General features: G+C 35.6%; 5 protein-coding genes across 6 annotated transcripts; 4 read left to right on the top strand and 1 right to left on the bottom strand.

Annotated features, from left to right (window-relative positions):
- The first annotated feature begins 35 nt into the window (after positions 1–35).
- Positions 36–6996, top strand: LOC143543899 (increased DNA methylation 1-like). Of its 2 annotated transcripts, XM_077036118.1 has the most exons (16): positions 36–161; positions 873–995; positions 1560–1628; positions 1903–1984; positions 2071–2130; positions 2219–2271; positions 2350–2525; positions 2711–2879; positions 3704–3761; positions 3841–3897; positions 3993–4238; positions 4736–4797; positions 5329–5385; positions 5500–5593; positions 5715–5855; positions 6708–6995. In XM_077036118.1, the coding sequence occupies exons 1-16, from the start codon at positions 127–129 to the stop codon at positions 6792–6794; spliced, it is 1569 nt and encodes a 522-aa protein (XP_076892233.1). In that variant the 5' UTR covers positions 36–126; the 3' UTR covers positions 6795–6995. The 2 variants fall into 2 exon arrangements, with proteins under 2 accessions (XP_076892233.1, XP_076892232.1); XM_077036117.1 differs by lacking the exon at positions 36–161 and having other exon boundaries at positions 197–995; positions 6708–6996.
- Positions 6997–8604: 1608 nt separating this feature from the next.
- Positions 8605–9116, top strand: LOC143543880 (splicing factor 3B subunit 6-like protein). Its single transcript, XM_077036100.1, has one exon. The coding sequence runs from the start codon at positions 8617–8619 to the stop codon at positions 8992–8994; it is 378 nt and encodes a 125-aa protein (XP_076892215.1). The 5' UTR covers positions 8605–8616; the 3' UTR covers positions 8995–9116.
- Positions 9117–10655: 1539 nt separating this feature from the next.
- Positions 10656–15664, bottom strand: LOC143543898 (magnesium-chelatase subunit ChlD, chloroplastic). The gene is made up of 15 exons (XM_077036116.1): positions 15619–15664; positions 15330–15508; positions 14072–14156; positions 13677–13993; positions 13460–13583; positions 13160–13252; positions 12904–12999; positions 12387–12515; positions 12079–12294; positions 11852–12007; positions 11645–11752; positions 11418–11552; positions 11171–11326; positions 10960–11080; positions 10656–10888 (listed from the first exon to the last, which is right to left on the bottom strand). Exons 2-15 carry the CDS (start codon positions 15413–15415, stop codon positions 10803–10805), a joined length of 1908 nt encoding a protein of 635 aa, XP_076892231.1. The 5' UTR covers positions 15416–15508; positions 15619–15664; the 3' UTR covers positions 10656–10802.
- Positions 15665–16736: 1072 nt separating this feature from the next.
- LOC143543879 (arginine biosynthesis bifunctional protein ArgJ, chloroplastic-like) lies at positions 16737–21832 on the top strand. Its single transcript, XM_077036099.1, has 17 exons — positions 16737–16826; positions 18003–18128; positions 19131–19254; positions 19330–19403; positions 19491–19535; positions 19628–19678; positions 19767–19835; positions 19916–19974; positions 20108–20177; positions 20264–20344; positions 20435–20521; positions 20603–20725; positions 20817–20879; positions 21007–21084; positions 21152–21297; positions 21386–21456; positions 21534–21832. Exons 1-17 carry the CDS (start codon positions 16764–16766, stop codon positions 21614–21616), a joined length of 1413 nt encoding a protein of 470 aa, XP_076892214.1. The 5' UTR covers positions 16737–16763; the 3' UTR covers positions 21617–21832.
- A 1710-nt stretch (positions 21833–23542) lies between these two features.
- LOC143543896 (uncharacterized) lies at positions 23543–26887 on the top strand. The gene is made up of 4 exons (XM_077036115.1): positions 23543–23834; positions 23983–24062; positions 25691–26148; positions 26267–26887. The coding sequence occupies exons 3-4, from the start codon at positions 25765–25767 to the stop codon at positions 26708–26710; spliced, it is 828 nt and encodes a 275-aa protein (XP_076892230.1). The 5' UTR covers positions 23543–23834; positions 23983–24062; positions 25691–25764; the 3' UTR covers positions 26711–26887.
- The last annotated feature ends 549 nt before the right edge of the window (positions 26888–27436 follow it).

Raw genomic sequence — 27436 nt, 5'->3', positions numbered from 1 at the left:
AACTTAGAAACAAATTAAGAGAGTCTTCTCTTTGATATCTCTAGTTTGTTTGCATTTTCTTTTAATCTGCAGGGAGTCTCCAAATAAACACAGACAGGGCTAAGATAGACGACATCCATCCATCATATGAAGCTTATGAATTTGTATCATTCAACAACAAGGTGCAGACCATCCCTCTAATATCTTTTATCCTTTTGTATTTTCTTATTTTTTGGGTTGAGGGGATCAGGCAATCACATGTTGATTTATCCTTTCTTTATATCTCTTTGTTTTATAAAATTGATAATATTAGGCATTTAGTCATGCTTCTAGGCTAAAGGGATTTCGAGAATCTAATTCTTTGTATATCTTTTAATGTGCGCACCTTAAAGATTATAGTCAATATACGACTTTAAAATCATCTATGGAAAAAGCTTTTTGTGATACATCTTATATTGGTTTGTTTTCTGATGCAAATTGGAGAGAACGAATAGAGGTTATGCCGTTCATGCACCATGACAAAATTAAAATCATTTGACCCTAAATATTCAAGGTTTGCATGACTCGTCATCATTTCTTAGCATTTGTGTTTATCTACCTCTTTACACACCCACACCCAACATGTTTATTTACATGGTTTCTGACAATGCCCACTAATGATCAAACTGAAAGTTGGGAACATGGGTGTCTATATACATTTACTTTTCTGACTACTTTTTGGATACTGGGTTCCTCTATTTGCTCTTCATAATTTAGCAACTTCTTACTGGACGACATTTGCAATTTTGTGGCTTTTGATCTTGATTATTGGTGGACTATGGCAAATGCTATTAGATGGGAATGACAGTTTTAAAGATTATAAACTTGATAAGTTTTGATTATTTTTCTTTTAGCTGCACTAGCCACATACGAGAAGATGGTTTTAGTTCATACTATCCTTATCGTAAGAGCTTCGCTTTGGAGCCTCCGACATATGTTAGTGAGGCCATGAAAGAGCAGAAAGGCATGTTTAAAAGGTATGTTCTTTCTGTATTCTTCTCTCTCTCTCTGTCTCTCTCTCTTTTTCTCACACACACACACACACATGCAAATTGCACCACTTTTAGATGTGTGTGAGAGTATGCATCAATGCTAATACATATATGTTGGAGGTGAGGGATATCCCTATAAAAACAGAGGGGAGAGATTGACACTGAGAAGTATGCAATTTGTATGGTATTATGAAACATATTGTTGAATGAAGCTCTGTATGATATCCGTGTCAATCTTCTTTCTCATACAGCCATACTTACTACTTACTAGGTCCCCCTTTCAACCTTTTGCCCATATGTATGAATGTTCACCTGCATACATTAATCTGTGTACACTGTACACTGTGTTCATAAAAATAGTTAGAATTTCAAACTTGCGTAGGTATCAAGAGAGGGTCCATGCCATGCGGTTAGCATGTTATACTCATTTTTCGTGCATGCTTTTCGCAGTTGGCTTAATAGTATCAGAGTTAAAACAATATCATTTTTTATATCACTTGTGTAATTGCATGCATATATCTCTTCAATGATTTTACATTTCTTTTGCAGGCCAAGGCCATACACATCTAACTCTGCTGTTGAAACTAAACGAAGTGCTGAAGGTGGCCAAAAGAAAAGGTAGCTTGATTTTTTCTATACCTTAATTTGGTTAGTTTCATTCGGACAGAAATGTGGAAATGACTACTGGTTTTTTCATCAGCTATATTTTAAAAAAAAATATGTTACCTGGTGAAAAAACTTGAACTATCTATCATACACTTAACCCTTAGAGCTCTAAATTAAAATTACAAGTTTCATATTGTGAGGCAGCTGTAGTTTGTTTCTTGTTGCTATTTCTATCTTGCTCTCGCCTCAACATATACACTCAGAAATCTCTTCTCTATGGTTACAGGGATAATGATTTACACCGTTTACTTTTTATGCCAAACGGACTTCCAGACGGGACTGAATTGGCTTATTATGCCAGAGGGAAGGTGAATCCTGTTTAAATCAAATATTGGATATTCTATTTATATTGTGCATGTTTCATTTGTTATACAAGACTTTTACTATTTTACAGAAAGTACTTGATGGTTACAAGCAAGGGAATGGTATCTTTTGCAGCCATTGTGATACTGAGGTAAAGTTATTTTTTTTTCTTATTCCATAATCTGGTTAAACAGAGTTTCTTTTAATTACTCTGATATTAATTTATTTCTTTCGCACAGATCAGTCCTTCACAGTTCGAAACTCATGCTGGATGGGCTGCCAAACGTCAACCGTGAGTGGTCTTCTGGAAATTAATTCTAATATGATTGTTTTGTGCACCATGTAATCTAATATGCCCATTTATGTGCAGCTATCGCCATATATATATTCCTAACGGGCTGACACTTCATGATATAGCTCTGTTACTTGCAAGTGGCCAAAGTATTACCAGCAAGAGTGATGATATGTGTGCAGTATGTGGAGATGGAGGAGAGGATGGAGGAGAGCTGGTCTTTTGTGATGGATGTCCCCGTGCTTTCCATGTAGGTGGAGCTTTATCGGCTCATTGCAACAATTTTACATTCTTATTTAGCTCATTTATTTTCATATGTATATTTTTCATGTTAACGAGATGCCATATTGGTATCTTTATGTTTTATTTTTATTAAACATATGATTCATACTCAATTAATAATAATGTTGGAATAATATGTATAGCCTCTGCCTTGCAGGTTGTTTGGGACTGGAGGGTGTTTTTTCTGAAAATTGGCATTGTCCGTATTGTAGAGACAATGTTGGTTCTGGTAGAAAAGCTGCTGCAGAGTCTAGACCAATTGTCATCCGACTGACTCGGGTTGTTAAAGCCAGAGAGTACGAAGCTGGTGGCTGTGTTATATGCAGGTTTGTGGATGCCAGCTGGAATCTATCTTTTTTCATCTGGGCATAATCTTGTCCATCTTAATCTGTTAGTATGATGTTGATCTCTCTTATCTAGCAGTGTTGGTAACATGGTATATGTACTTTATTTTGTTATCCGTGTGAAGATTGATGTTGCTCCAATAGGATTTTAAACACAGAATGCATTTATATTGCCATGTAATTAACGCTAGACTGCTAGAGAGGCTTAGGTGTTCTGGTTTGTTACTGCCACAGCCTTTGTAGAATCTTTGATGCTTATAACCACTTAATAGTGATGCATAACATGATTAATTTAGTTAGATATCATGAATAAATTTCTCTTGACCAAAAAGGTGCTTGCAGAATTTTGTAGTATAAATATCCACAATGGTAAATTTTACTATTGGATATAGCGATGCAATGGAGTCTAGCATTATTGGTCATCTTAATACTTCTACAGTTGTAATTATCAATTATTGCAACAATTCAAATTGGGACTTGATGAGTTATGAAGTAAATGATTAATTGTGTTGTCAAGGGTGAACACAATGAATATACTTCTAGTACTAAGCCAAAACAGTCCTGCTGTTATCTTAGAATATTCAACTAACCAAGTTGGGAGGCAGTATACATCTTTACTTTATTTTACATATAATATCTGGATAGTCATTTTTGTTGAATAGTTTCTAATCTAGTTTCAGTAACCTTTTTATTTCTTTTATAGAGGTGTCATAATTATTTTATAGCTATTGGGGTCTCTAGCCAATTAGTTTTGAATGTTCACACTTTTATAAATTGGGGTTAAGCTTTTTGTGTTTCTCTACCAGGGCTCATGATTTTAGTGTTGCTAAATTTGACGATCGGACAGTGATGTTATGTGATCAAATATGCATGATCCTTTTTTTATACCATTTTTTTTGTGTTTTGTTCATTTAATGCAACATTTGTGTTTCGTATTGCCTAGTGTGAGAAGGAGTACCATGTTGGTTGTTTAAGAGATAGTGGGAGATGTGATTTAAAGGTAAGCCACAAAATCATCACTGTCATTGAACACTTGATGTATTTTTGTTCTTTAGGCAGCTAAAGATTCAGCATAATTTATTAAACTGTAACCAGGCACTTCCACCAGACAAATGGTTTTGTTCTGATCACTGTGATTTGATCCATGGTACTATTCAAGATGTGGTTGTCAATGGAGCAGCTGTAATTTCAGGTTCAATAATGAGTACAATTAACAAGAAACACATTGAGAAAGGTGTTGTTAGTGGAGCTCCAGATGAAATTAAGTGGTGGATGTTAAGCGGAAAAAGCCGCTATCCTGAACATTTGCCACTGCTGTCAAGGGCTGCTGCCATTTTCCGGGTATGTGTTTCTTTTATATTTACAATCTTGTAAGGTGGTTTGTTTCTTACCATTGGGCTGAAGACCAGTTGGGCACTTATCTCTTAATAGTTACTGACATACATATAAATATCACTTAAGATTTATGAACGCAATTCGAATGTTCTTAGTTCATTACATAGACAAGATAAGACGATGCAAGCACACACAACTATATTTGCAGTAAAAATTTTTAAATAGTGCATTTCTTCACTGGTTAAGCCCTCTGTTTTTATACAACTTTGCTATATAACTTATGTGTCATTCAGTAGCTATCTTGGTTTTCCAAGTGGTGGTGATAGTTTACGTTCTGTTTTTCAGAATTTTTAATGAAAATGTTGCAGTTTTAAAGTTGATGTTGCTCAAATATGTTTTAATGTTTTTTAACACCATGCTTTTGTTAAATACTAAGTTTTATTGTTGTTTTATTTTACTTTTTAAAATTTGGTTTGCTAAAGCTATATGGTATTCATTTACAGGAGTGTTTTGATCCCATAGTTGCAAAATCTGGGCGTGATCTCATACCTGTAATGGTATATGGGTAAGCTGTCTTTTGTTGTGCTTTTGTTTTTTTAATATTTTATTCAAAGGCCATGGTTAGCATATTAGTCACATTTAACCATATAATATAGTTTGCATATCTATGTAACTGATAAGTAAAACTCAAAATGTTGCAAATTATTTTTTTTTCACCAAGGGTGGTGACCCAACCTTTTCATAAAATCTACACGATTTCGGGTTCCCATTGTACAAATTTCCTGCCCTCATTTTCGTATACTATTACTAGGTGATATAAGATGATGACAGTAAGATAGCATTAGGATCTTGTATTGAACCATGTTTTAGTTTCAGTGCCGTTTACCCATTCTCTTTTAATAGGCAACTATGTGTATAAAGCACAAAGGTATATAAGTATAAAGGCTTCATGAACCATTAGTTGAAACTAGTTAGTGCAAAAAGTTCAGATCTTACAAATAAATACTTAATACCCAAATAGGCTTATAAAATAGATCGTGATCCGACCATTTTCTTTTTGGGTCATCTCATTACATCATGGCTTTTCAATATTCAGGAGAAATATATCCGGGCAAGAGTTTGGAGGAATTTACTGTGTTGTTCTGATGGTGGGGTATGTTTATTAAACCACAACTTTTATTTGTTATCATCCGATGCTTCCATTTTGCGTCAAATTATGTCTCCACTTCATGTTATTCTTAATTGTCATTTTGACATAAATGTGCAGGTCAGTAGTTGTATCTGCAGGCCTCTTGAGAGTATTTGGGCGGGAGGTTACTGAGCTTCCGCTTGTGGCTACCGCTAGACAACACCAAGGGAAGGTGATTGCACTGTTGACTAGATTGTTTCTCATTTTTTATGCTGTATTTCTGTTTGTTAAAATTTGGTCTGTTAGAATTTAACGATTCCTAATTTGTATTTGTAATCTTTATTTGGTTGCAGGGATATTTCCAAGCTCTCTCCTTTTGTATAGAGGAGTTACTGTTGTCATTGGGTGTTGAACTCCTTGTGCTTCCTGCTGCTGAAGAAGCCGAGTCCATATGGACCAAGAAGCTGGGTTTTAGAAAGATGAGTGATGAACGGGTAAGTACCAAAGATAAATTATATGTAATTATGTATCATATATTACCAAAGTTCTCAAATCTAGAGCAAACGACATGAAATAGAAATGAAATTTACACTTTTTACTTGACTTCAGCAACCAACTTCATATTTGGTCCAAAATACATTATTTATTAAGTTCATGTAAATGTGTTTATATATATATATATATATAGGTATTGGATCATTTCAGAAGTTTTTTTACAACGAGAAGTGCGAGAAGTGAAGGTGTCCATTAATCCCTAATTTCACTCCCTTTCTTATGTGTAGGTGCTTAGTGTATTGGTGTAGGTACGTATGTTTGTATATGTGTATGTATGTTTGTATGTGTGTAGGTACATAGGTTTGAATGTGGCTCGTACATTTATATGTTTGTAGGTAGGTTTGAATGTGTAATTAAGACATAAATACAACCAACCTACATATATGTATGTAACATCATATGAAAGGGAGTGAAATTAGGGATTAATGGAGTTATGCATTCACTTCTCGCTGTAATATCACTTCTCGCAAGATCCATCCCCTATATATATATATATTATGTATGTGGCGTATGCCACCTCAACAATTTACGTGTACAATCAATTTAAAAGAAGCCACCGGCTGAAATTGGTGACATATTTTTAGTTAGTTTCTATGCATCTGATTTAAAGTTGGTTGCTAAACGTGGGAAAAAGGTGTGAAACTCGTTTCTTTTCTATGCAGTCTCGGTTAGTTTCGATGTTAAATAATTATCATTCTATGTGATCTTTTAACACCTAAAAGAATTGAGGCCCTTCTCAAATTCACAATTGGTTTGTATGTTGACAAATGACTTGATGTTTATGCATTCAGTATACAGAGTTTGCAAGGGATATCCAGCTGACCATATTTAAGGAAACATCAATGCTAGAGAAGGAATTGCATCGCGCTACATTATAATCTCTTTGTTTTTTCTTCTGCCATGACTGCTGATCAAAAGTTATTAACCAGTCAATATGACGATATCGACGCATAAAGCAGAAATTTTATAAAGTTCCTATTTAGTTTTATAGCAGTATAGTTTTTATAAATTGAGCTTTTTCCTTTTTTTATCCGAGGGAAATGGGTATTTAAACCTTTGCTTTTGTTTAGGCATGCTTGCTTGTATATGGATGTGATAGCGGTGCTTAATGCGAGTATGCGACTGTTTAAATGGGAAAAATTCTTTAGTTTCTGACATTTCGAAATGTGCTTCATTTCTAATGTGTATCACAGAAGTAAATTTGACTCGCTTTACTTGTACAAGTACTAGTTTGGTCTAGTTCTAGTCTTACTTGAAACATGTGAATAAAATAAAATAAACAAAAGGGATAAAATGTGGAAAGAAATTAGAGTGCTCAAACTACTTATACATCATATTGAGCAAAATCGGTACCGATACAGACACTAAAATTGGTACCGACTTGGTACCGTCAGTACCAAAGTTCTAAGTTTCGGGATCGGTACGGTACCGGCATTTCCCGATTTTTTACCCTCGGTACCGAACCAAATATTTCGGTACTGGTACCAAGAATTTCTGTTTTTTGGGATCGGTATTTTCGGTACCGGTATGGTACCGTGTTCATCTCTATAGTATATGCTTTAATGACACCATCTTTATTCTTAAATTTTAATTTCATAATGGCGTAAAATAATAACCATTTTAATACAATAATTTGGTCAATGTTATCGGGTCGGAATCAAGTGTATTACAAATCTGAAACTCATCTCAAACTCGCGAAAACAAAATACAAAACTAATTCCAAACTCGTCCCAAAGTCTAATGGGTAGGGTATTACCCGTCCCAGTTATGTTGGATTTTGGGTTTCACTGTCGTCTCTATTATTTAACATGTTCTGGTTTTTCACTGGAGACGGAGAATCATGTGGTTATTTCGTTTTGTTGGTTAAATCAGTTGGGTGGTAGGCATATGTGATTAAAATAACAATTTTATCTTCATTCAGTTTGATTAAGGATATGCTTGAATTGTTGATGTGCGACGGGAATTAAGGATGTTAGAAAATATGAAGAAAGTTGTTATTTTTATGATTGTGTATATGCAGAAACAATAAGGAGTTTAATAGCAAAGGAGCATTGAGTTTGAGGGTAATAGAATATATAAAGGACAACTCATTTCTATGGGTGAAGAATAGATCAAAGTTTTACAATGTAAACTGGAGTATATGGTGTATGTTCAACATGACAGAAGATCCTATATAATCTATTTAGTGTTCATGTTTTGATTTTTTTAAGTATATGGTTGTTCAAAAAAAAAAAGAGAAGAGAAATATAATATTTATAATCTTCTCCTTAAAAAAGGTTTATATATATACTTTTGGTAGTTAATTATCATACACAAAGGGTTATATAAAATATTCATAAAAATCTAGTATTTCATAAATTTATCATAAAAAATAGTTATAAACTTATAATTTAATCTTTATAGCGTTTTAACTTTACGTAAAAAACTGTTTTATTCAAGTTGTACTTGTATATACACAAACAAAGGAAAAAGGTGCGAGGAAGAGTTATCATTTTAATAATAAAGTATGACTTTAAGAGTATCCAAGCCCGACTCATTGTCATTCATATTAAATAAGGATCAAATTTGATAATTTGGTATAGTTGAAGGCGGTTTAAATAAAGCCTTTAAATAAACGACTCAACAAAATTTTTATTCATTCAAAAACCCCCAAATCCGAAACCCTAATTTTCATAATCATCTTCAAACCAGCAACCTCTCATGGCGACAATCAATCTACGTAAGGGCAACACACGTCTTCCACCGGAAGTAAACCGAGTCCTCTACGTACGCAACTTACCATTCAACATCACATCGGAAGAGATGTACGACATATTCGGCAAATACGGTGCGATTCGGCAGATACGTATCGGAACGAATAAGGATACACGCGGTACGGCGTTCGTGGTGTACGAAGACATATACGATGCGAAGACGGCAGTGGATCATCTGTCTGGTTTTAATGTGGCGAATCGGTACTTGATTGTGTTGTATTATCAGCACGCGAAGATGAGTAAGAAGTTTGACCAGAAGAAGAAGGAAGAGGAGCTTACGAAGCTGCAGGAGAAGTATGGAGTTACCGCGAAGGATCTCAAGTGAATTTGTATGTTTTCGTTGTTTGATTGGTTTTTAGGGTTTCTATTGTGATATTGTTGATGTATAATTCTGAATTGGGTGAATTATAATACCGTTCTGTACGTCGGTTTGTGCTCGATAATGCTTGTTTGTTAAATGTTTTGAATACTTTTTAATGACCTTTCTAATCATGTTATATAGATTTAAGCAAAATTATTAACCGTAAAATAAGAATATATATGTATGAGTATTGTATGGATATACCGACACAAACTTAGCAGCCGGACTGAACTGTTGAATTTGACCTTTTTGGTAATCCAGGTCAAACAAAACATTGTTTGTGTTTCTGTCGTGAACCTTTCACAAACAAATTCATTTTCTTAACGAACGAATGCGGACAAGGATTATGTTCGGCTGAATGTTTGTGAACCGTTCACCTGTCTGATAAAAGCTTAACGGGCGAAAATGACCAAGACCTTGTTCTGTTTGGTTTGGTTTACTGTTTTAAGTGTGTGGAGGATGGCTTTTTAGTTTGAAAGTGATTTTGTAATTGCAATATATGGTTTAATCGCAGTTGATGATGCAGTGTATGTTATCTTGTAATTAACTAATTATACAGTTGCTTTAGATCAGATAAAGTTTTTGTTTTGATTGGTTAGAGAACAGTAAGATCAGTTATTAGACTTGAATTAATCAAAATGCATAGTCATACAATGTTTTCCTGTGACTTTTATTCATGGAAGTAGGTTATCAATCACCAAACCAAACAAATTGCAGACATTTTGATGTTTCCCCCAATGGACTCAGATAAGTTTCGGCTCACATTCATGATTCATATATATTCCATGACCTAGGCGAACACCTAGTTGCGTATTCATTTGACTTGCAAGTATAAGGCAAATTAATTCCCAACTCTATTACCTCCGCGTAAAGTAGTGGTTAAGGCATATATATATACGTCTAAACGTGCTACAAATAGACTACCATTTAAGTATATGTAGCAACAAACTTTGCGTAACCTATATACTTGTAAATGGTATTCGAATGGTCCGTGATTGTTGAAAAGAAACCCCTCTATTTTTGATTGGTTATCAAGAAAGTTTGCTATTTTTAAATGACATGAACAATGTTGCTCTGATCAATCAGAAATAGTTATTTATATTGGGATATTAAATATCTTCAATGTGTTTGAATGACACCATTCATACTGATTTGTCTATCCATATATGTTTAGAAGAGTTTGTTTTAAAACGGACGAGCACGTCCTTAGCATCATAAAACCAATCAAATGCGGTTTTTATAAATATAAGTACCTCATTTTACAATACAGGCTGCAATTTGGTTGATTCTAGTCAAGTCTTTTATGTAAAGGTGTATTGTGTCACTAACGGATTAAACGGAAAAAAGTAGCTATAAAGGAAGTGGTCCAACCGGGTTGGAGTTGCTCAAAGTGTATTACAATTTATAAATTGCAAAAAACCATTTTAAGTATTATATTTAAATATCTGTTTGTTACTGTTTGATATAGTTTTTAATCACAGTTAACACCATTTGTTGTTTATTAAAAGAATGGATAAAAATTTGTCTGCGTGTCAAATAGACCTGACCCAACAGAGTTCCATCCTCAATAAAAATGACCGAATCCACCTTTCCCCCCACACATTGATTCCTACCAAACACGGGTCTCAAAACAACAAATTGTTTCACACTTGGATATACACAAGTTACAATATGAACATGCTCAAAAAACATTGTATGATACCAAGCTATCGATTTTGTCTCACAGTTAGTGAAAACAAATACCACAACAGATAAACTACAATTTGTATGATTCAAGAGTTCTTCAAACTCGATAAAGCATCCTTTGTGGCAGCAGATATAACAGCATCCGAAGCATTAGGCAGATAATAGTATTTCCCTGGTAAATTAACAACACAAATATCAGTTGTCAACCAAATTACACAACAGTTTGGTATCACAAAGTCATACCTTGAGCCACTCGCGCAATCTCTTTGGCAAAACCAGTCGAAACAAACTTATTTTCTGTATCAATTACGAGCAGCGACATTCCTGCTTTGTAAATTTTACCAGCCACTTCAAGTATCTCATCCTTCAAATGTCACACAACAGAATCAGTCAATATCAATTATCAAATATGTTGTTCTTTTGTGCATCTTTTACTTAATATAAATGTAATAACCTTCAGTTCTTGAGAAGAAGGCTTCGGTGCATCTGAAGCCATTTCAGGATCATTGGACCTTTGGAGTGAAATATTTGCTCTACCGTCCGTTATTGCTACAATCATTATACGCCCTACATCTCCACTTTTCTCTGCATTCATCCCAACCCGAACCGCCTTACCACATTCCAAATAACCATAACAAATGAATATATAAATAAATAAGTAATTTCTGTTTGAAAATAGGACCAAAATCTTAAAAATTTACCGTGGTGAGACCATGAGCAAGTGGAGATCCTCCACCACACGGAAGTCTCTCAAGTCGTTTTCGAGCCATAGAGATGGATCTAGAAGGTGGCAAAAGAACTTCTGCAGCGTCTCCACGAAATGGAATTATTGAAACCTATAAGGTTTTCAACAATTTTGAAATACGAGAAAGAAATTCAGATTATTGTAACACATAAAATGAAGGGTTGCAAAGAACAATATTATTACCTGATCTCTGCTTGTATAGCTCTCTGCTAATAGTTTAAGTGCCGCGCCTTTTGCATTCTGCATTCGGTTTAATGCCATGCTTCCACTAGCATCAACTACAAATATAACCTGTGTCACGTGTAAAAAGAAACTTACATAAAAAAACACATTTACATAATACTTTCATTTGTTTGTAACCCTATGAACATCAAGAGGTAGTTAACTTACCAAAGCTCCTGCTTTACGGGCCATTCTTTTAGCTCTCATATCTGTTTTCTCTACAAAAACTTTTCTAATCTTTTGCGAGTCTTTTTCCCTGCGCAATTTTTGATACGGTGCAGCTGCTCTTAATGTTGCATCAACAGCTAAACGTTTGACCGGGCCCTGTTTAAAGTCAACATATAAGGTTTACTAAAAAAACTCAAATGATTATGAGAATCTGTGAAATCTGTTACCTTTGGAAGCATTGGTTTAATATATCGACCTCTGTCCTCTGAGAAAATTACATTCTTAGCCCTGCCGGCTTTCCCCTTTTTCCTTTGTGCTTGTTGGGCAAAGAAAAGAAGCTTATCATCCACGAGACCCCCTTCTGCATCAAAGATAAATTCTTCAGGTATCTCTGGCTGCTGATCATTCTCCTCATCGTTTTCATCATCTTCATTATCTTCTTCCTGTTACTCCCATTATCAGCATACACCCAAAAGTGGCAACAGTTTAATAAGAACAATAATTTGATCATTTTAGGTTTATTTGAAGTTGAGACCTCTTCCTCTTCTTCTTGGCCCTCAGAATCCTGATTTTGTGGCGGGGGTGGAGGGGGTGGCGGTTGCTGTTGTTGCTGGTCTGGTGGTGTCTCGGTTAATATTGAACGAGGAAGAATTACAAGTTCTACCTGCCATTACATAGCCAGAAAGTGAAATGATGAAATTTAACAGACATCCTTTTATGGTACTAATGAAATGCCTGCTGAATAAAATGGGCTATGCTATTTCTTTTTCGCTTAAATTATGTCCAGTTGTTTAGATGATTAACCATGTGGTATTGCATCCCATTAGGTTAAAAACACAACACTCTATTTTTATAATGAAAAAACTTGCTGATAGTTTCTATATTATAAACTTGTATCTTACAATATACAAAGATAATATCTCAATCCAGTGCCCTTATAATATATCGTGCAGTGATTCTTTTTCCTTAATATGCAAAAAGCATAAAAAAGTAGAGCGACAGTTCCAAAAAACAATTCACTGGAAAACATAAGTCAAGAATAAGATCCTTACAGCTTTCTTCAGGTCGTCCACATTGACTTTTTCACGACCTTCAAAAGCAGCCAAACATTTAGCAACACGTGCAGCATATAGTTCAGCCCTGTGTCCCTGTACAGCCCTCAAAAGTTTGTTACCATTATTTCTGTTCAATCATCTCTGTTTTTCCTATCTTAACTTGTTTTGCTTTATGTATGTTTTGAGTGATTGTGTTTCAGATATCTTTTAGCCTTTGAGAGATGTCTAATACTAAGAGTAACACAAGGCTAACCTGGCAACCACCACGAAGAGCTTCCATCACAAGGTACTTCAGTTGCTCTCTACTAACCGTTACATCCTTCAAATATTCCCTTGCCAAAATAATCTGTAAAATAACAGCAACCAGAATGTTTTGTAACATATTTAACCATCAGTTAACACTCCATTTAGCCACAAATACTTTTATTACAGTTATGTATGCCGACTACTTCACTTTGATAAGTTATAAGTAAATCGTATTGTGTATATTCAAGTTAACATGAAATTAATATGATTTAACTTGAATAGATTGAAGAGTCAGTTGCATGAGTACCTGAGTCTTTGCAGAGTCAGTTTCTTCCTCCATCATTTTAAAAACCTCATTACTTTGTTCTTGAAACTGTGTTGCAATCCCTACAGCAGCAACACGATCCTCAAAACTCATTGGAAGATCTGCACTGCAGAATCAAGATTTCATTGATAGAAACTTATAAAGGCCAACATAATCTACCTTAGATCATATATAAATTACGTGAAACTAAGAAGTCTACCTTAAATTGATTGCGATACGGTCCAGTAGATGTTCACGTACAGCACCCTCTTCTGGATTATAAGTAGCAATTAACAACGGCTTGCACGGGTGGCGAAAGCTGATTCCTTCTCTTTCAACAATATTAACACCATCAGTCAATACATTAAGAAGCAAATTACTTATACCCTCATCCAGTAAGTTGATTTCATCAACATAAAGAACTCCTCTATGTGCTTCAGCCAAAAGCCCAGGCTGGAATACAGTGGTTCCAGTTCTCACAGACTCTTCAACATCAACAGATCCAATTAATCGATCTTCCGTTACACCAAGTGGAATCTGCATAAAAAAGTAACATATAAAGAAGATGATGGTAGTAATTAGTAAAGTATCAAAAAGTTTTCCAACTGACACTACCTGCACGAACGGTGATCTGACTACTTGAGTCTTGATGTTACCAGAAGAGTCATATTCCACTTTATCAGCAAGCCCATCTTCCCACCTAATAAAAGAACATACAGTTGGTTACTGGTTTCAGTGGTTTGTAACATAAAGATTGCTAAATGAGATTATGTAAAGGGATATTTTCTAAAAATATGCATGAAAAATTTACTTCTCAGAACCAGTCAATCAAGAAAATAGACCAATCAAAATAAAAACATAAGGCTCCATTGGGCCGGCACTGAAACAATGGAAAGCTAACGTGTTTGAACCCTTTTTTGACATGTGTCCCAAACCGGCCACATAGGAGCCTAGAAGGAAATGATTGGGCTAGGTTGGAGCCAACCCTGTTTAGGATAGCATTGAGCCGGGACATTGATACTTAGACCCATCGCTGTGGGCGACTTGGGGGTGTGGCTTGGGCGGCAAACACCACCGAGGGGCGGGGGCATTACAAAAAAAATATTAAAAAATTAATTAATTAAATAATTAATCTATATAACCCAACCCAATTCTTCTTCAACACACACTCTCTTATACTCATCCAATCAAACACTCTTTTCCCCTTCAACCAAAAAAAATATAATTCTTCCACAAACCATGAACCCAAGCTCAAACCCGAATACGAACCCATGGGATCTGGTGCAATTGTGTGGAGTAGTATGCTTGCAAATAACGACGACCCTACTAACCCTTTCTTTACCAACCAACAAGGTCTTTATCGACCCGTAATGCCACCCCCTCAAACGTCGCAAACGTTCTTCGATATGTTATATCAATCGGTAATGTTAATTTAAGTATTGTTATATTATTATTTATATTTTATTTCATTGTGTTGGTTAATTAAAAAGGAGATTTGGTAAACTCCCTCGGGGCTTCGAACCATAGAGGGGCAACATGCATAGGGGCGTTAAAGCCCTCCGGTGCCCACGTGGCAGTGTGGAGGGGCTTTAAAGCCCCATCTACAGTTAATGGTCTTAGGCACTTCTAGAGGCTAAGCACACTGCCCTATTGAACCTTAAAAGACGTTCCTAGGCATCTCTGGAGGTTGAGCACTCTATCCTATGGCTTTTAATTGTTTTCAATGCAGGCTACGGCTTATGTGCCTGTCTTAATGTGATTGACCTATTATCTTTGTTGATCCCTTATGTAAATGTATAATACTGTGTAGGATGATCAAGTGATTATAAAGTGAAATATACAAACATTAACAAGATTTGGTAAGCTTACTTACTCTTCAGGACAAGCTGGATCAGCATTTGAAAAGGAGCCAACAACAGCCTCAATAGGAGGCAGAATGGCGTGAAGTCCACGCGCCATAACAGTCTTGGCGGTACCTCGTTTGCCAGAGATAGCAATGCCTCCGATCTCACGGTCAATAGCCCCAAGCAAAAGAGCAGTTTTAATAGCATCCTGTTAGACATTATATAAACTTAATTAATTAAAAAAACCTAACGTAACTGATGGACATAATATAATAAATAATGAGAGATGAAATGAGGTAGGTAGTGAGTAGTGAGTACCTGTCCAACAACTGCAGCGAGTGGGAAGTACTGTCTGCCGTAAGAAGTGGATACGGTGACTGCGCCATTGGTGGATTCTAGTGTAGTTGAAGCTCGATGATGTTTGATTTTGAATTTAAGTGCAGAGGATGAACGTAGATTGAAATTGAAGGATGTGATGGGGAATATGAATGGACTGTGGTTCGTTAATGAAGTGGAAGCTGGAGATGATTGCAGTAGCGCCATGTAATGAAGAAAGAATAAGAGTGAAGAAAGAAAAGAAAGCTGGTTCTGGTTCTGGTTCTGGTTCTTATCTGCTGGTGGGATTACCGTTATCCATAACAGATCTCCTTGTATCTTATTATTACTACATTCAATACAATAACTTATAATTGAATATCCATGGCATTACATGTCTCAAATGTTTTGGGTTATCTTAGTGTAATGACGTAGGGATGTTTATCTACTACATAGAGGTGATGCTTTGACATATAAACAAATATTAAAAGTATAATATGAAGATGTAAAGAAAAACATCACCTTATGTAATATACTAATATGCATTACTCTTGTTTCGTAACTTGTTATATGATCAAGACACAAATATGCTTTTGGGTGAAGATTTCTACTCCTGATCAATGCACTTAAGTTTTGGAATTACCAGAGTATCAAAAGAAGAAGCTGCATGCCTGCATTTGACTAAAAGCAATTAAGTTACTATCCAGTCCATCTTTGACATTACTTTATGGGTAACTTGACTTTCAAAAAACGCGTTAATTTTCAACAATATTCATCCATTTATGAGCAAGACCATTGACAATATAAACGTCTCGTTCTTTCTTTGGATCAAGAACCGGGCCAAATTGAAAACTCTCGACTGGGAGGAATGGAGCGGATTTAATTATTCATTCAAATTTCCCTTGTAATTTTTTGTTTTGGTAAAAAATAGTTTAACTTTCAAGGTAAAAGTAGATATATTTAGGGTAAAAAGTTGGTGGTTAAAACTTAAAAGTTAAAACCATCGCCACCAGCAGAGCAACCCCACTTTGAACACTTTCCTGTTGGTGCTGTTACATCATTTAAACAGTAGAACCCTAATAATAAGTCTCTGTCCTGTCCTGTCCTGTCCTGTCCTGTCCGCCGACTACAAGAAAAAGAAAGAAGCTATGTCATTGTGTGTTCCCCTCCAATTCGTTACCATTAAACCTTCACAGTTCAATTCTCCAAAGGTCAGTCACTCTTCATTCAAAACAATTATGTATTTTTGTTGGATTGATCAAATCACCATCAAAATGGAGAAAATTAAAAGCTTGTTGAAGCAACAGTAGCTTATAAAATCGATTATCCTTCCTACCCGAACAAGTTAGCACCGGCAATGCTTGCACATAAAATGAATTTAAACCGGACCAAGCCTCCATGTCAGATGCGAGTGATAGCCTGCAGGTTTGGACAATGTTGCAACAGTTGAATAATCCTCTTACCTAATGACTATTCACTACAGGTTTGAATAAAGAGACCGCGGTGGTCTCCTGTCCAGCCAATTGTCTTTGCCAAAATAACACACGTACCCGCTGTTGCTTTAAAATAGCTTTGAAAGACTATGTTCAACTTGATTAAATCTCCATCAACCTTTGCAATTCTTTTCTAAGGCCATGAATTTGTTAGTTTTAAGTGGGATGCAAGCACCTGATCGGTTGCATCCGTGGATAGATTTGAGTGTCTCCATCCATAGGCATGACGGGTCGGCTTTGAACCACTTCATAAGCAATGGCCAGTTCGTGGTTTTTAGACTCCCGATACCGAGCCCTCCCTTGCTTTTTTGGTGCTAGCATTCTGCCCCATGCTATCTAATAGATCTTCTTTAATTGATCATAGCCACCCCATATCGGAAAGCTGCCAAAAACACCCCTTTCGTTTGTAATAGTGTTATTATTATTAATAATGAGAAACATGGTGAAAAGTCTATTGTATAAACTATAAACCAGGTAAATAAGTAATTTCAGCGTCATTTTTATTATATATATTTTTTTCTGTCTTAACCATAATCTGAATTACTTGATCCAAAATACTGTAATCTGAATATCATATTCACTATTTAGGAATGTTGAACAAGCTACTCTGAAACAGAACTGAGATTAAGTCTAATATCATTCAGGAAAGGAAAGCACACTGTCTATAGAATGAGGAGTAATCTTATTATTCAGTTTTGTAGTTTGGTCAAAGATAGATTAAAGTAAGCTGATTATACTTAGAAGTTTGATGTTTGGATAGCTTTAGGTGTAACAAAAAAACGTGTAATGGTTATGATACCGTGACATAATATTAAGTTTTTCTGCTCCTCGTTTTATTTGAGAATTAAGAAACCAAAAGTTTTTACATGAACATATTTCTGTGCTTTTCTGCAGCTATTAGGTTCGTTCACTTCTCCAAAAAGAGATTTTAGGGTACTTGCCATGTCATCTGTTGTAAAAGAGGCATCAAAGTTTATCCCAGCAGCTCCAATATTTTTGCCTGAAGGACCATGGAAGCAGGTAATGGATTTCACTACTTTGACACGCCCCAAAAAAACCATTTAAGTTTTTGATATGCTTTTACCATGATGATCCTTTAACTAGTTTTTCTATATCTTTTGTTTATAAATTATTTCAGCCTATTGTGTTTTTTGATATGCTTTTGTTTATAAATTATACATATATTTTGAGAAAAACTTAAATTAAGCGGCTTGGCTCAAGCTCGTGCAGTATCTTAATGAGTCAAAATTGGTCTTGAGCTCGGCCGTGTAGTGTGAAATTAATATAAACAATCATAAAGTAGTTCAGGCATCATGTGTGAACCCTCGGGTGGGCAAAAGTGAAATTGCACTAATTTTGACGTTATTTTACTAATCTCGTGAAAATAACGTTAAAAGTGACGGACGGTTAATCAGGCATCATGTAGTGGCGTTGATAGCTGAAAGATAAGGGTACATGCACCGATCAGCCGGTGTCCCGATGATTGAGTGCTATGTGCCTTATGTCCAAGGCTTGATGCAAAACTACTATCGAGCCGGGGGTCTCACCGGAAGCAGCCTCTCTATCCCTATGGGGTAGAGGTAAGGCTGCCTACATCTTACCCTCCTCAGACCCTACCATAGCTTTGCTATTGGTGGGATATACTGAGTACGATGATGATGATGATGAATCATAAAGTAGTTCAAACTTAAACATACCAAGGCTCGACGAGCCTAAATTATCTTCCCATACAAGGCACAAGCTCGGGCTTAATAACTAAACAAGCTTTATTTGAGGCTGGGGCTCGGCTCGATTCAAGTCTTTTATCGATCCGATCTCGAGTAGCTAGCGAGCGGCTCAGCTCGTTTGCACCCCTATTTACAGTTCATACAAACACAACTGAAACAGACTTTTTGTGCAATGCTTTTATTAACATAATGTCCCTACCATGCTTTTAGTATATGAGTTCATTTATTAACATGATGTTGACCTTTTGTTTTCTTAATTTGATGTGATATTGAATAAACGATTTTAATTCTAAAGATTGATGGTGGAGTTACTGCTGCTGAGGGATTCAAAGCTGCAGGAATGTATGGTGGATTGAGAGCTTTAGGAGAGAAGCCTGATCTTGCACTCGTCACTTGTGATGTAGATGCTGTAGCTGCAGGTTTGTACTAACCTTTTATTTGCTTATGCAGACCTGTAAATGACATCTGACATGCCATTGTTTGACTTTCTTCAGGGACATTTACTAAAAATGTGGTTGCAGCTGCACCTGTTCTTTACTGCAAAAAAGTTTTAGAAAAATCTAAAACAGTGAGTTTCCAGCTCTCTATAACTATGCTTTTGAGTACCAAAACTCTTTGAACATATTATACTAATATTGATGATGCAACGTTTTAGGCTCGTGCAGTGTTGATAAATGCTGGTCAAGCAAACGCAGCAACGGTAACTTTTACTTGAAATATTCTATTTAAATTCATGATTTATGAAACTTGTATGATGATTCTAGATTTGATAAATAATATAACAACTTACAGGGGGATGCAGGTTACCAAGATGTAATAGATTGTTCAAATGCTCTTTCTAAGGTATGTGAAATCCTGAAATTTGGTAGTTTTTTTTTTATGTTTTCTAATTACATGATACAAACGAAGCTGATTTTTGACAATTCTACAGTTACTTCAAGTGAGTCCAGATGAAATTTTGATAGAATCAACTGGTGTGATCGGGCAACGAATAAAGAAGGTATATAATAATAATAATCATTATAATAATTTAATGTTAACTTTTTTAAGCACGTGATTAATTTATCATGTTATGTGCAGGAGCCTCTTCTCAATTCACTTCCTAAATTAATTAGTTTGCTTTCATCAAGCGTTGAAGCGTAATGTTCTAATTCATAACTCATGCAGTCAGATTATGTTTTTGTTTTATCCTTTATTGAATATTATTATTATTTTCTTTCAAAATTTAAATTGATAATTTTAATTAATAAAATTTTAATGATGCGTTTGCAGAGCAGATTCTGCTTCTGTGGCAATAACAACAACCGATCTTGTGAGCAAGAGTGTGGCAGTAGAGTTTGAGGTATGCATAGATGCGTTTTTTACCATTTAAGATTCACTTTTAGATCGTGTTTACTTATTTGCATCTGTTTTAATGATATTTTGCAGGTTGGTGGCACTCGCATAAGAATAGGGGGAATGGCAAAAGGTTCTGGAATGATCCACCCAAATATGGGAACACTTCTTGGTGTATGTAGCATGTTGTAAATAGTTTATTAAAATAAAAAAAAACTAATAGTCTGAAATGCTCTTTACTCATTTCTGCTTGTTAATGTTCAGGTTATAACAACTGATGCTCTTGTAGATTTTGATGTCTGGAGAAAGATGGTACAGATTGCTGTAAACCGAAGTTTTAACCAGATTACTGTGAGTGTTACCATTGTAAAGTAGATTTAGTTCTGTTTTATGAGTTTAGAGGGATGTTTTAGACATTTATCAACCTTGTAGGTAGATGGAGATACAAGCACCAATGATACCATCATTGCGTTGGCTAGTGGTCTATCTGGATCAAACAAGATATCTGCACTGCACAGTCCCGAGGCAACACAATTACAAACATGTCTTGATGCAGTATGTAAAAATGTCAACTTTTATCTGAAAGTTTATGTATTTTGCACATAATATTCTCAATTTACATCTATGTTTGTTGCTTGATCTTCAGGTAATGCAAGGACTTGCTAAATCAATAGCCTGGGATGGAGAAGGCGCAACATGCCTTGTAGAGGTCTGCATAACTTGATCATAATTTGTTTGGAAACCGTATAATAAAAGTTTGACAGTTATGCACTAAAAATATTGTGCAAACAGTTACTGTTGTATACTGTGTGTGTTTATAGAAGCCAATTGTGCAGGTTTCGGTTACTGGCGCAGGCAGTGAAGCTGAAGCAGCAAAGATTGCACGTTCTGTGGCGTCTTCTTCACTTACCAAGGCATGATAGTTTATACATCTGTTAAAATTTACGACTTATAGTTAATGATGCGTTCGTTTCACTATAGGCTGCAATCTATGGTCGGGATCCAAATTGGGGACGGATTGCTTGTGCTGCAGGGTATGCAGGAATTCCATTCGACTCAAATGCACTCAGAATAGCACTTGGGGATATCTTACTTATGGAGGGAGGTCAACCACTTTCATTTGACAGGTAATACACTCACATCCATACATATACAGTTATACACAAACGGATATATGTTAATTGTTAAATGCTACAAAACCTGGGCTTTTTTCAGGTCGGCAGCTAGTAATTACCTCAAGGAGGCTGGTGATGCTCATGGCACTGTTAAAATACAAATTTCCATAGGTATGTTTCTTGGTTGAGCACTTCAACAGATTCACAACAATCTTTTATTTTTTATTTTTAAATTATGACTTCTATAGGGGATGGACCGGGAACTGGAGTAGCTTGGGGATGTGATTTAAGTTATGACTATGTGAAGATTAACGCGGAGTATACCACCTAGGGACTCCACTTCTTTGTTAAGTACTAAGATCGGAAGGTCTATTTATACTTGGTGTTTTAATCAAGACTTTTAAAATTTTTATCTTTTAGGATAGCTTCATCCTTGATCTTCCAAGGTTGATCTTTAAATATTTTCTTTACTGTAGAGTTTATCTTGAACATGAATCACCAGCTTGAAATTATAATAAAAATCTTCATATGCTGCATCTTTTACTCTTGTCACCGTGATAAGCTTTACCAAGAACCCTAACAATATTGACATGTTAACTGAAGAACAACGACTGAATTACCTTATACTGTTCTGGTTTGCATTGTGGCCAATGATCATCCATAAGGATATTCCCCAAAGGAAAAGCAAATGACATGTTGCTAATAATTAAGTAGCCATAGAAGCATGTATATATGTAATGAGAGGCTCAATCTTGCTTTTAAACATCTGTAAGAAAAATTCGTATATGTAAATTAAGAATAATGAAATTATCTGTGACAAAATACAGTTTTGGAGTCGGGGGTCTCACTAGAAGCAACTTCTCTATCCTCTGAGTTAGAGGTATATTTTGCCTAAATTTCACCCTCCTGGGACCCTACTAATAGCTTTGTTTGGGATACGTATGGTTATTGAAAGTATTCATGAGGTTGTCAAAAAACATGTAAACATATAAAATATGTAATACTTGAAACATTTATATCCATATTTACATTCATGTGTACCACTTCTATAGTTTTCTCTCTATGTATATCTACTTTGTCTATATTTATATCTATACTTCTATGTTGTATCATAAAACACGTACATGTATATAAATTGTAATACTCAAAAACTTTTATATCTATATCTATACTTCTATGTTGTATCATAAAACACGTACATGTATATAAGTTGTAATGCTCAAAAACTTATATATCTATATCTACACTTCTAAACTATATAATTAATAGTGATATCTCAGGTCACGTGTCGTCTTCATATCTCTTCTCACCATCCCCCCCCCCCCCCCCCCACACATATCTATGTTATTAAATACACCTCCCTAGTAATGAATGTATTCTCGAAACTAAATTATATATTAACTTTTACACGTTTTTGAATTTATGTTTAAAATAGTTAGTAAATGCATAAATTTTTTCCAAGTGTAGGTAAAGATTTAAGAATACACTTGTTCTAAATCTAAGCTTGTACCTACTACCTAGCCTATAGTGGATGACATACCCAACCCTAGAGATGTGGGCAAACTGGGTTTTTCCAGAAATCAGGTACAAACCAATTCCAGGTATGGTTAGGATTGGTTTTGCTGGCTTTTGTCGGGTTTTGGTCGGGGCGAGTCTGGGTTGTGACCCATTAGAGGTGGAACTGGTGGGTTTGGGTACGGTTTCCATAGAAATTGAAACTTGGTTGTACATGCGAGTTAGGATACACCCGGGTCAGGTCCAAAACTGGGTATGGAATATTTGGGTATGACCGAATATTAGAAAATTGGGTATTGGCCATACCCGGTTCGGGTTCAGGTCCGGGTATGGCATGAACCGGGTATTTGAACACCCAATTTTCAGTTCCATGTATTGAAATAACTCTATTTTCGGGGTTTGTTCGGGTATAGATTGGGTTTTTTATGAGCTGCACTTTCTTGGGGTATTTTTCAGGTATTTATCGGCTAATTTCTAGCAGATCAGGTATTTTAAAAACCCGGTTTCGAGTATGAAACCGGTTCTTGTTTTCGGGTTTTTATCGTGTATAAATCGGGTCCTGTTCAGGATAAGAGTTTTGGTAGTTATCTTATAAGCCCATAGATTTGTCAAGAGGCCCAGCCCAAATCCATTGTCGGAACTCGGAAGGAAGCTCAGCTCAGCTCAGGCGTTGACTAAGGCGTCTGGTATACGTTTATCCATTCATTGAGCTTATCTATATTATTCACTGCACCAAATAATCAGAAGGTAACCCTTGTTTCTAGCCATGTTCTTCGATCCCAATCGTCCACTCTCCACCCTCAAATTAATCTAATCTAATCATCATCTCCACCAATCAATTCAGCTTCCAATTTCCTCAGATCTAATCGAATTGGCGTGTTTTTAGGGTTTGGTGTTAATCAATTTCTTTGGTTTGTTTTGAAAATTAGGGGTTGAATAGCATCGAACAATGCCTTTGGTGCTTTCACTCGATGATTGTTTTATTCCTTTATTGAATACCAGTCGCCAGCGTTTTAAACCTCGTCTTGAAAAAGGTGATCGTCGTGGTAATCTTATTATTATTATTATTAGTAGTAGTTAACAATCGTTCGTTTTATTAGTCCTATTTTGTTATCCGGTATTATTATTATATCTGTCGACTTCTTTCCTTTCGTCATCACCGCCTCAGTTAGCTTATATCAGATCTCAATCGATAATCAAACACCGCCTCAAAAGATTGTTTCGATTCATTTACTGCAGATCTCACCTTCTTATTAATAAAGGTACCATCTTTTTTACTTACTAATCTGAGCTTGTATATGTATGCTATTGTATATGAATTAATTAAGAGGATCTTGATAGCTATATTGGGTGCCTTTTGCGAAACCGCATATTCTGCTTTTGATTGTAATTAGATGTTTGTTTGCAAAACAAAACTTGTATTACATGCTTTGATGCCCATGATGTCAATTGTTTTTTGGTAACCAAGATAAACGGTTAGGGACGTAAGTTCTACGGGATTAGGTAATTGATGAATTTACGTAGGCAGGTATAGGCAATTGGCTCTCATTAGGTTATGGCTTACGCAAGTTCAATAGTAATAAAAAACGGTAATGGACTAATGACGGGTGCACGCGAACGTATGTAATCGTCATCATCAGTCCGGTGTCTAGTTTTTGCAACGTTTGTTATGTTTTTGTTATCGTGTAGCTTTATGGTTCAGTTTTGGAAAAAAAATTTAAATGTTGACGGCAAAGGCGCGAAGCAATCTTTTAACTCGCTATTCATGGAGTATACCGTATTACCGTTATAATTTGAGATAAATATGGATAGCACAAAATATGGTTTTTGTACTTCCGTACATCATCAGTGATTTTATTGCTCAAGTTCTGGTGTCTATTGTTTATCGTCATGACCACCGACACAATCAGTCCGGTGTCTAGTTTTTTCAACACTAGTTTCCTTTTGTTATTGTGTAATTAATTGGTTCAGTTTTGGGAAAAAATGGTAAAATGCTGGCGGAATGGCGGCAAGGCAATCTTTTAACTCGCTATTAATGGAATATACCGTTATAATTTGAGATAAGATATGGATAGCACAAAATATGGTTTTTGTACGTCCGTACATTATCAGTGATTTTATTGCTCAAGCTCTGGTGTCTATTGTTTGCATACGTGAACTTCAGAAATAAGCTAAAAATTGGACCATGCAGCCCTGCAGTCACGTCTCTAGTTTTTGCAGGGTTTTTTTTTTGGTTATTGTGTAATTATAGTGCTCGGTTTTGAATAAAAAATGTTAAAATGTTGGGCGAAGCAATCTTTTAACTCACTATTCATAGAATGTGATGTATTAAATAGGAATAAGATAGGAATAGCACGAAATATTGTTAAAATATACTTTCATACTTTCCTACATCTTCATTGATTATACTGCTGAAGTTTTAGTGTCTGTTGTGTTTTACGTGAACTTCGGACTACGTTAAAATTATGACCATGCAACTAAAGTTCTGATCTGTGCTCTCATATAGTAGTGTGGTTTTAACAAATTTGAACTGTCAATATTTTTAATTGCCTAAAATACGCTTTTTCTGTTTTTACTGCCTGCTCACTGATATGGTTACATATATTTAAATGGGCAATTCCAAATAAAGGGGAATAAAAGCATTATGTATACCTTGGCAACCAACCATGCTTTAGAACAGCTAATGTTGAAGGGGTTATAAGTTTACATATGTCAATACTTATATTGAAATGGAAACTTATTAAGAACCTAAAGTATGGAAAATCTTTGCACAGAACTTATGAACACATGTCACGTAGTTAGTATCTTTTTACATATTTTCCATGTTGTAAATAGCTTTTAGAGAAATCATGTTTCACTAAGTTGACAGTTTGTTCCTTTTTGGATATAGGTTTCTTGCAACATTCTGGTCTATAGAGCGTTCAAACTATTTGTCAACCCAATTTCCGCTCTTGTTTGATACCAATGGACATCTACTCTCGCAGTGGGTTTGCAGCTACTGATAACATAAACGATCATCATGGGTTGTGTAAGAACACAATCAAATCCACTCATGGAGTCCTAAACCCTCTTTCTGTGGATGAACTCAGTGGTGATGTCACCAAGTTTCTTAACATTCAAGATACCACAGAAGAGGATTCAAGTTCATCACCACCACCCCTTAAGAAATGTGAGTTTCAGAAAAAGGACTTAATACCAACTCAATATCCTAAAACGTGCCTTAGTCAGCATGCATCGGCCTCATGTAAAACTGTATCTCATCAAGATGCCATAATAAGCGAGTTATCAACACATAGTGACAACATCAAATCTAATGATCCATCTGGCTTCAGTTCCATATCTATGCCTGTAAGTTTTTCCTTTTTACTAATTTGTTGGATTAGTTCCATATCTATGCCTTCTATTGAAAAGAGTAGTTTTTTATTGTAATATCGTATATTAACACGCATATGTATATTTCTTGCAGGCTCGTTTGAAGCCTGTGTCTGCAATGAAGGGCAGCCGTGAGAAACGTGGAGCAGCTCCACCAGTGAAGTTAACAGTAAAGTGGGCCCCAGACGTTTACGATCCGATTCCTACTTCAGTATCACATGTTGTAACCAACAACAGGTCTTCGTCAAAGCACAGCAGGAAGAGTTCAAAGAACAAGCAAAAGCATGCAAGCAAATCATCGCGTGGAAGCAAAAGTAAAGACAAAAAGCAAGTTAGAAAACGTGGTGGACACTCTTCTTCGTCGGGTATGAGTTACAAGTTTGAACATGAAGAAGAGTTTGTTGATTATCATGGAAACGAGCAGCAGCCAGGTGGCATTGATTTTCGTGTTGGGAATTCGGAACAATTGTGTGGAAGTAGCTTTATGAAGAGGTATGGAACGAGCTTACATTTATCGTCAGTTGCTGAAGCCACCTAGCTTCTTGGGATGAGAAAACCGGTTTGTGTTACTTGTTTGTAAATAAATAATAAGATTGCAGTTTTGTTGGTTAGTGTCAAAACTTGGAAAACGATGGATACTTTAATTTCTGTAGATATTGTGTTTTGTATTGCTTCTGTATCGGTCAGGTGTTTGAAGCTCGGTTACATTGCATTAGCATAACATATAAGATATAACTATAAAAAAAATTATTATAGAATCAAAATCATTTCGACGAAGATGGAAACCATACATAGTTTAAACGACTTTAAACATGATTTTATATGCTTTTGATTATAATGGTGTCTAAGCTAAGATACCAATTTGTGTTTTTTGTTAGATGAGTTTGTATTCTGTTTTAGAGTTATCTTTTTTTGGTTATAATAGATTGAGAGTTATTTAATCTAAATTTATCGTTTATGTTTTGGTGAGCTATATCAATTCGTTCTTGAGAGAATAAAGTACATATATTTAGTGCTAAATTGAAATGGCGACCGCTTACGACGTGAGTGACCACACGTAACAAAAGGCAAATGACCAAATGCCATGTTTACCCCAATCTAGATGGCCAAAATGTGCCACTCATATCGAAATTATATATATATACTAATTGTAAACTTGCAATCACCTCACAAACAACTACTGTTGATACTTTTAATATATTTTTTATTAAAGAGAGAGAGAAAGGAAGCCTAGATATACTAAGAGCATCTCCAATGCTGCATA

Source organism: Bidens hawaiensis, unplaced genomic scaffold (assembly GCF_021521415.1).
Source record: "Bidens hawaiensis isolate Kalapana, Puna unplaced genomic scaffold, B.hawaiensis_p1.1 tig00013347_1, whole genome shotgun sequence".
Taxonomy (NCBI): domain Eukaryota; kingdom Viridiplantae; phylum Streptophyta; class Magnoliopsida; order Asterales; family Asteraceae; genus Bidens; species Bidens hawaiensis.
This window is presented reverse-complemented; position numbering and strand designations above follow the sequence as displayed.

What these genes read in the sequence shown, in the direction of transcription:
- LOC143543880 (XM_077036100.1), top strand. Translation starts at nt 8,617, where the DNA reads ATGGCGACAATCAATCTACGTAAGGGCAACACACGTCTTCCACCGGAA.
- LOC143543879 (XM_077036099.1), top strand. Translation starts at nt 16,764, where the DNA reads ATGTCATTGTGTGTTCCCCTCCAATTCGTTACCATTAAACCTTCACAG. An exon ending in GTGTGGCAGTAGAGTTTGAG is followed by an intron (nt 20,178 to 20,263) that starts GTATGCATAGAT and finishes GATATTTTGCAG; the next exon opens with GTTGGTGGCACTCGCATAAG. An exon ending in CGTCTTCTTCACTTACCAAG is followed by an intron (nt 21,085 to 21,151) that starts GCATGATAGTTT and finishes GTTTCACTATAG; the next exon opens with GCTGCAATCTATGGTCGGGA.
- LOC143543896 (XM_077036115.1), top strand. Translation starts at nt 25,765, where the DNA reads ATGGACATCTACTCTCGCAGTGGGTTTGCAGCTACTGATAACATAAAC. An exon ending in TCAGTTCCATATCTATGCCT is followed by an intron (nt 26,149 to 26,266) that starts GTAAGTTTTTCC and finishes TATTTCTTGCAG; the next exon opens with GCTCGTTTGAAGCCTGTGTC.
- LOC143543898 (XM_077036116.1), bottom strand. Translation starts at nt 15,415, where the DNA reads ATGGCGCGTGGACTTCACGCCATTCTGCCTCCTATTGAGGCTGTTGTT. An exon ending in GCCAAGAAGAAGAGGAAGAG is followed by an intron (nt 12,295 to 12,386) that starts GTCTCAACTTCA and finishes TGGGAGTAACAG; the next exon opens with GAAGAAGATAATGAAGATGA. An exon ending in TTGCTCATGGTCTCACCACG is followed by an intron (nt 11,327 to 11,417) that starts GTAAATTTTTAA and finishes GAATGTGGTAAG; the next exon opens with GCGGTTCGGGTTGGGATGAA.
- LOC143543899 (XM_077036117.1), top strand. Translation starts at nt 814, where the DNA reads ATGGGAATGACAGTTTTAAAGATTATAAACTTGATAAGTTTTGATTAT. An exon ending in TGGGCTGCCAAACGTCAACC is followed by an intron (nt 2,272 to 2,349) that starts GTGAGTGGTCTT and finishes ATTTATGTGCAG; the next exon opens with CTATCGCCATATATATATTC. An exon ending in CAGTGATGTTATGTGATCAA is followed by an intron (nt 3,762 to 3,840) that starts ATATGCATGATC and finishes CGTATTGCCTAG; the next exon opens with TGTGAGAAGGAGTACCATGT.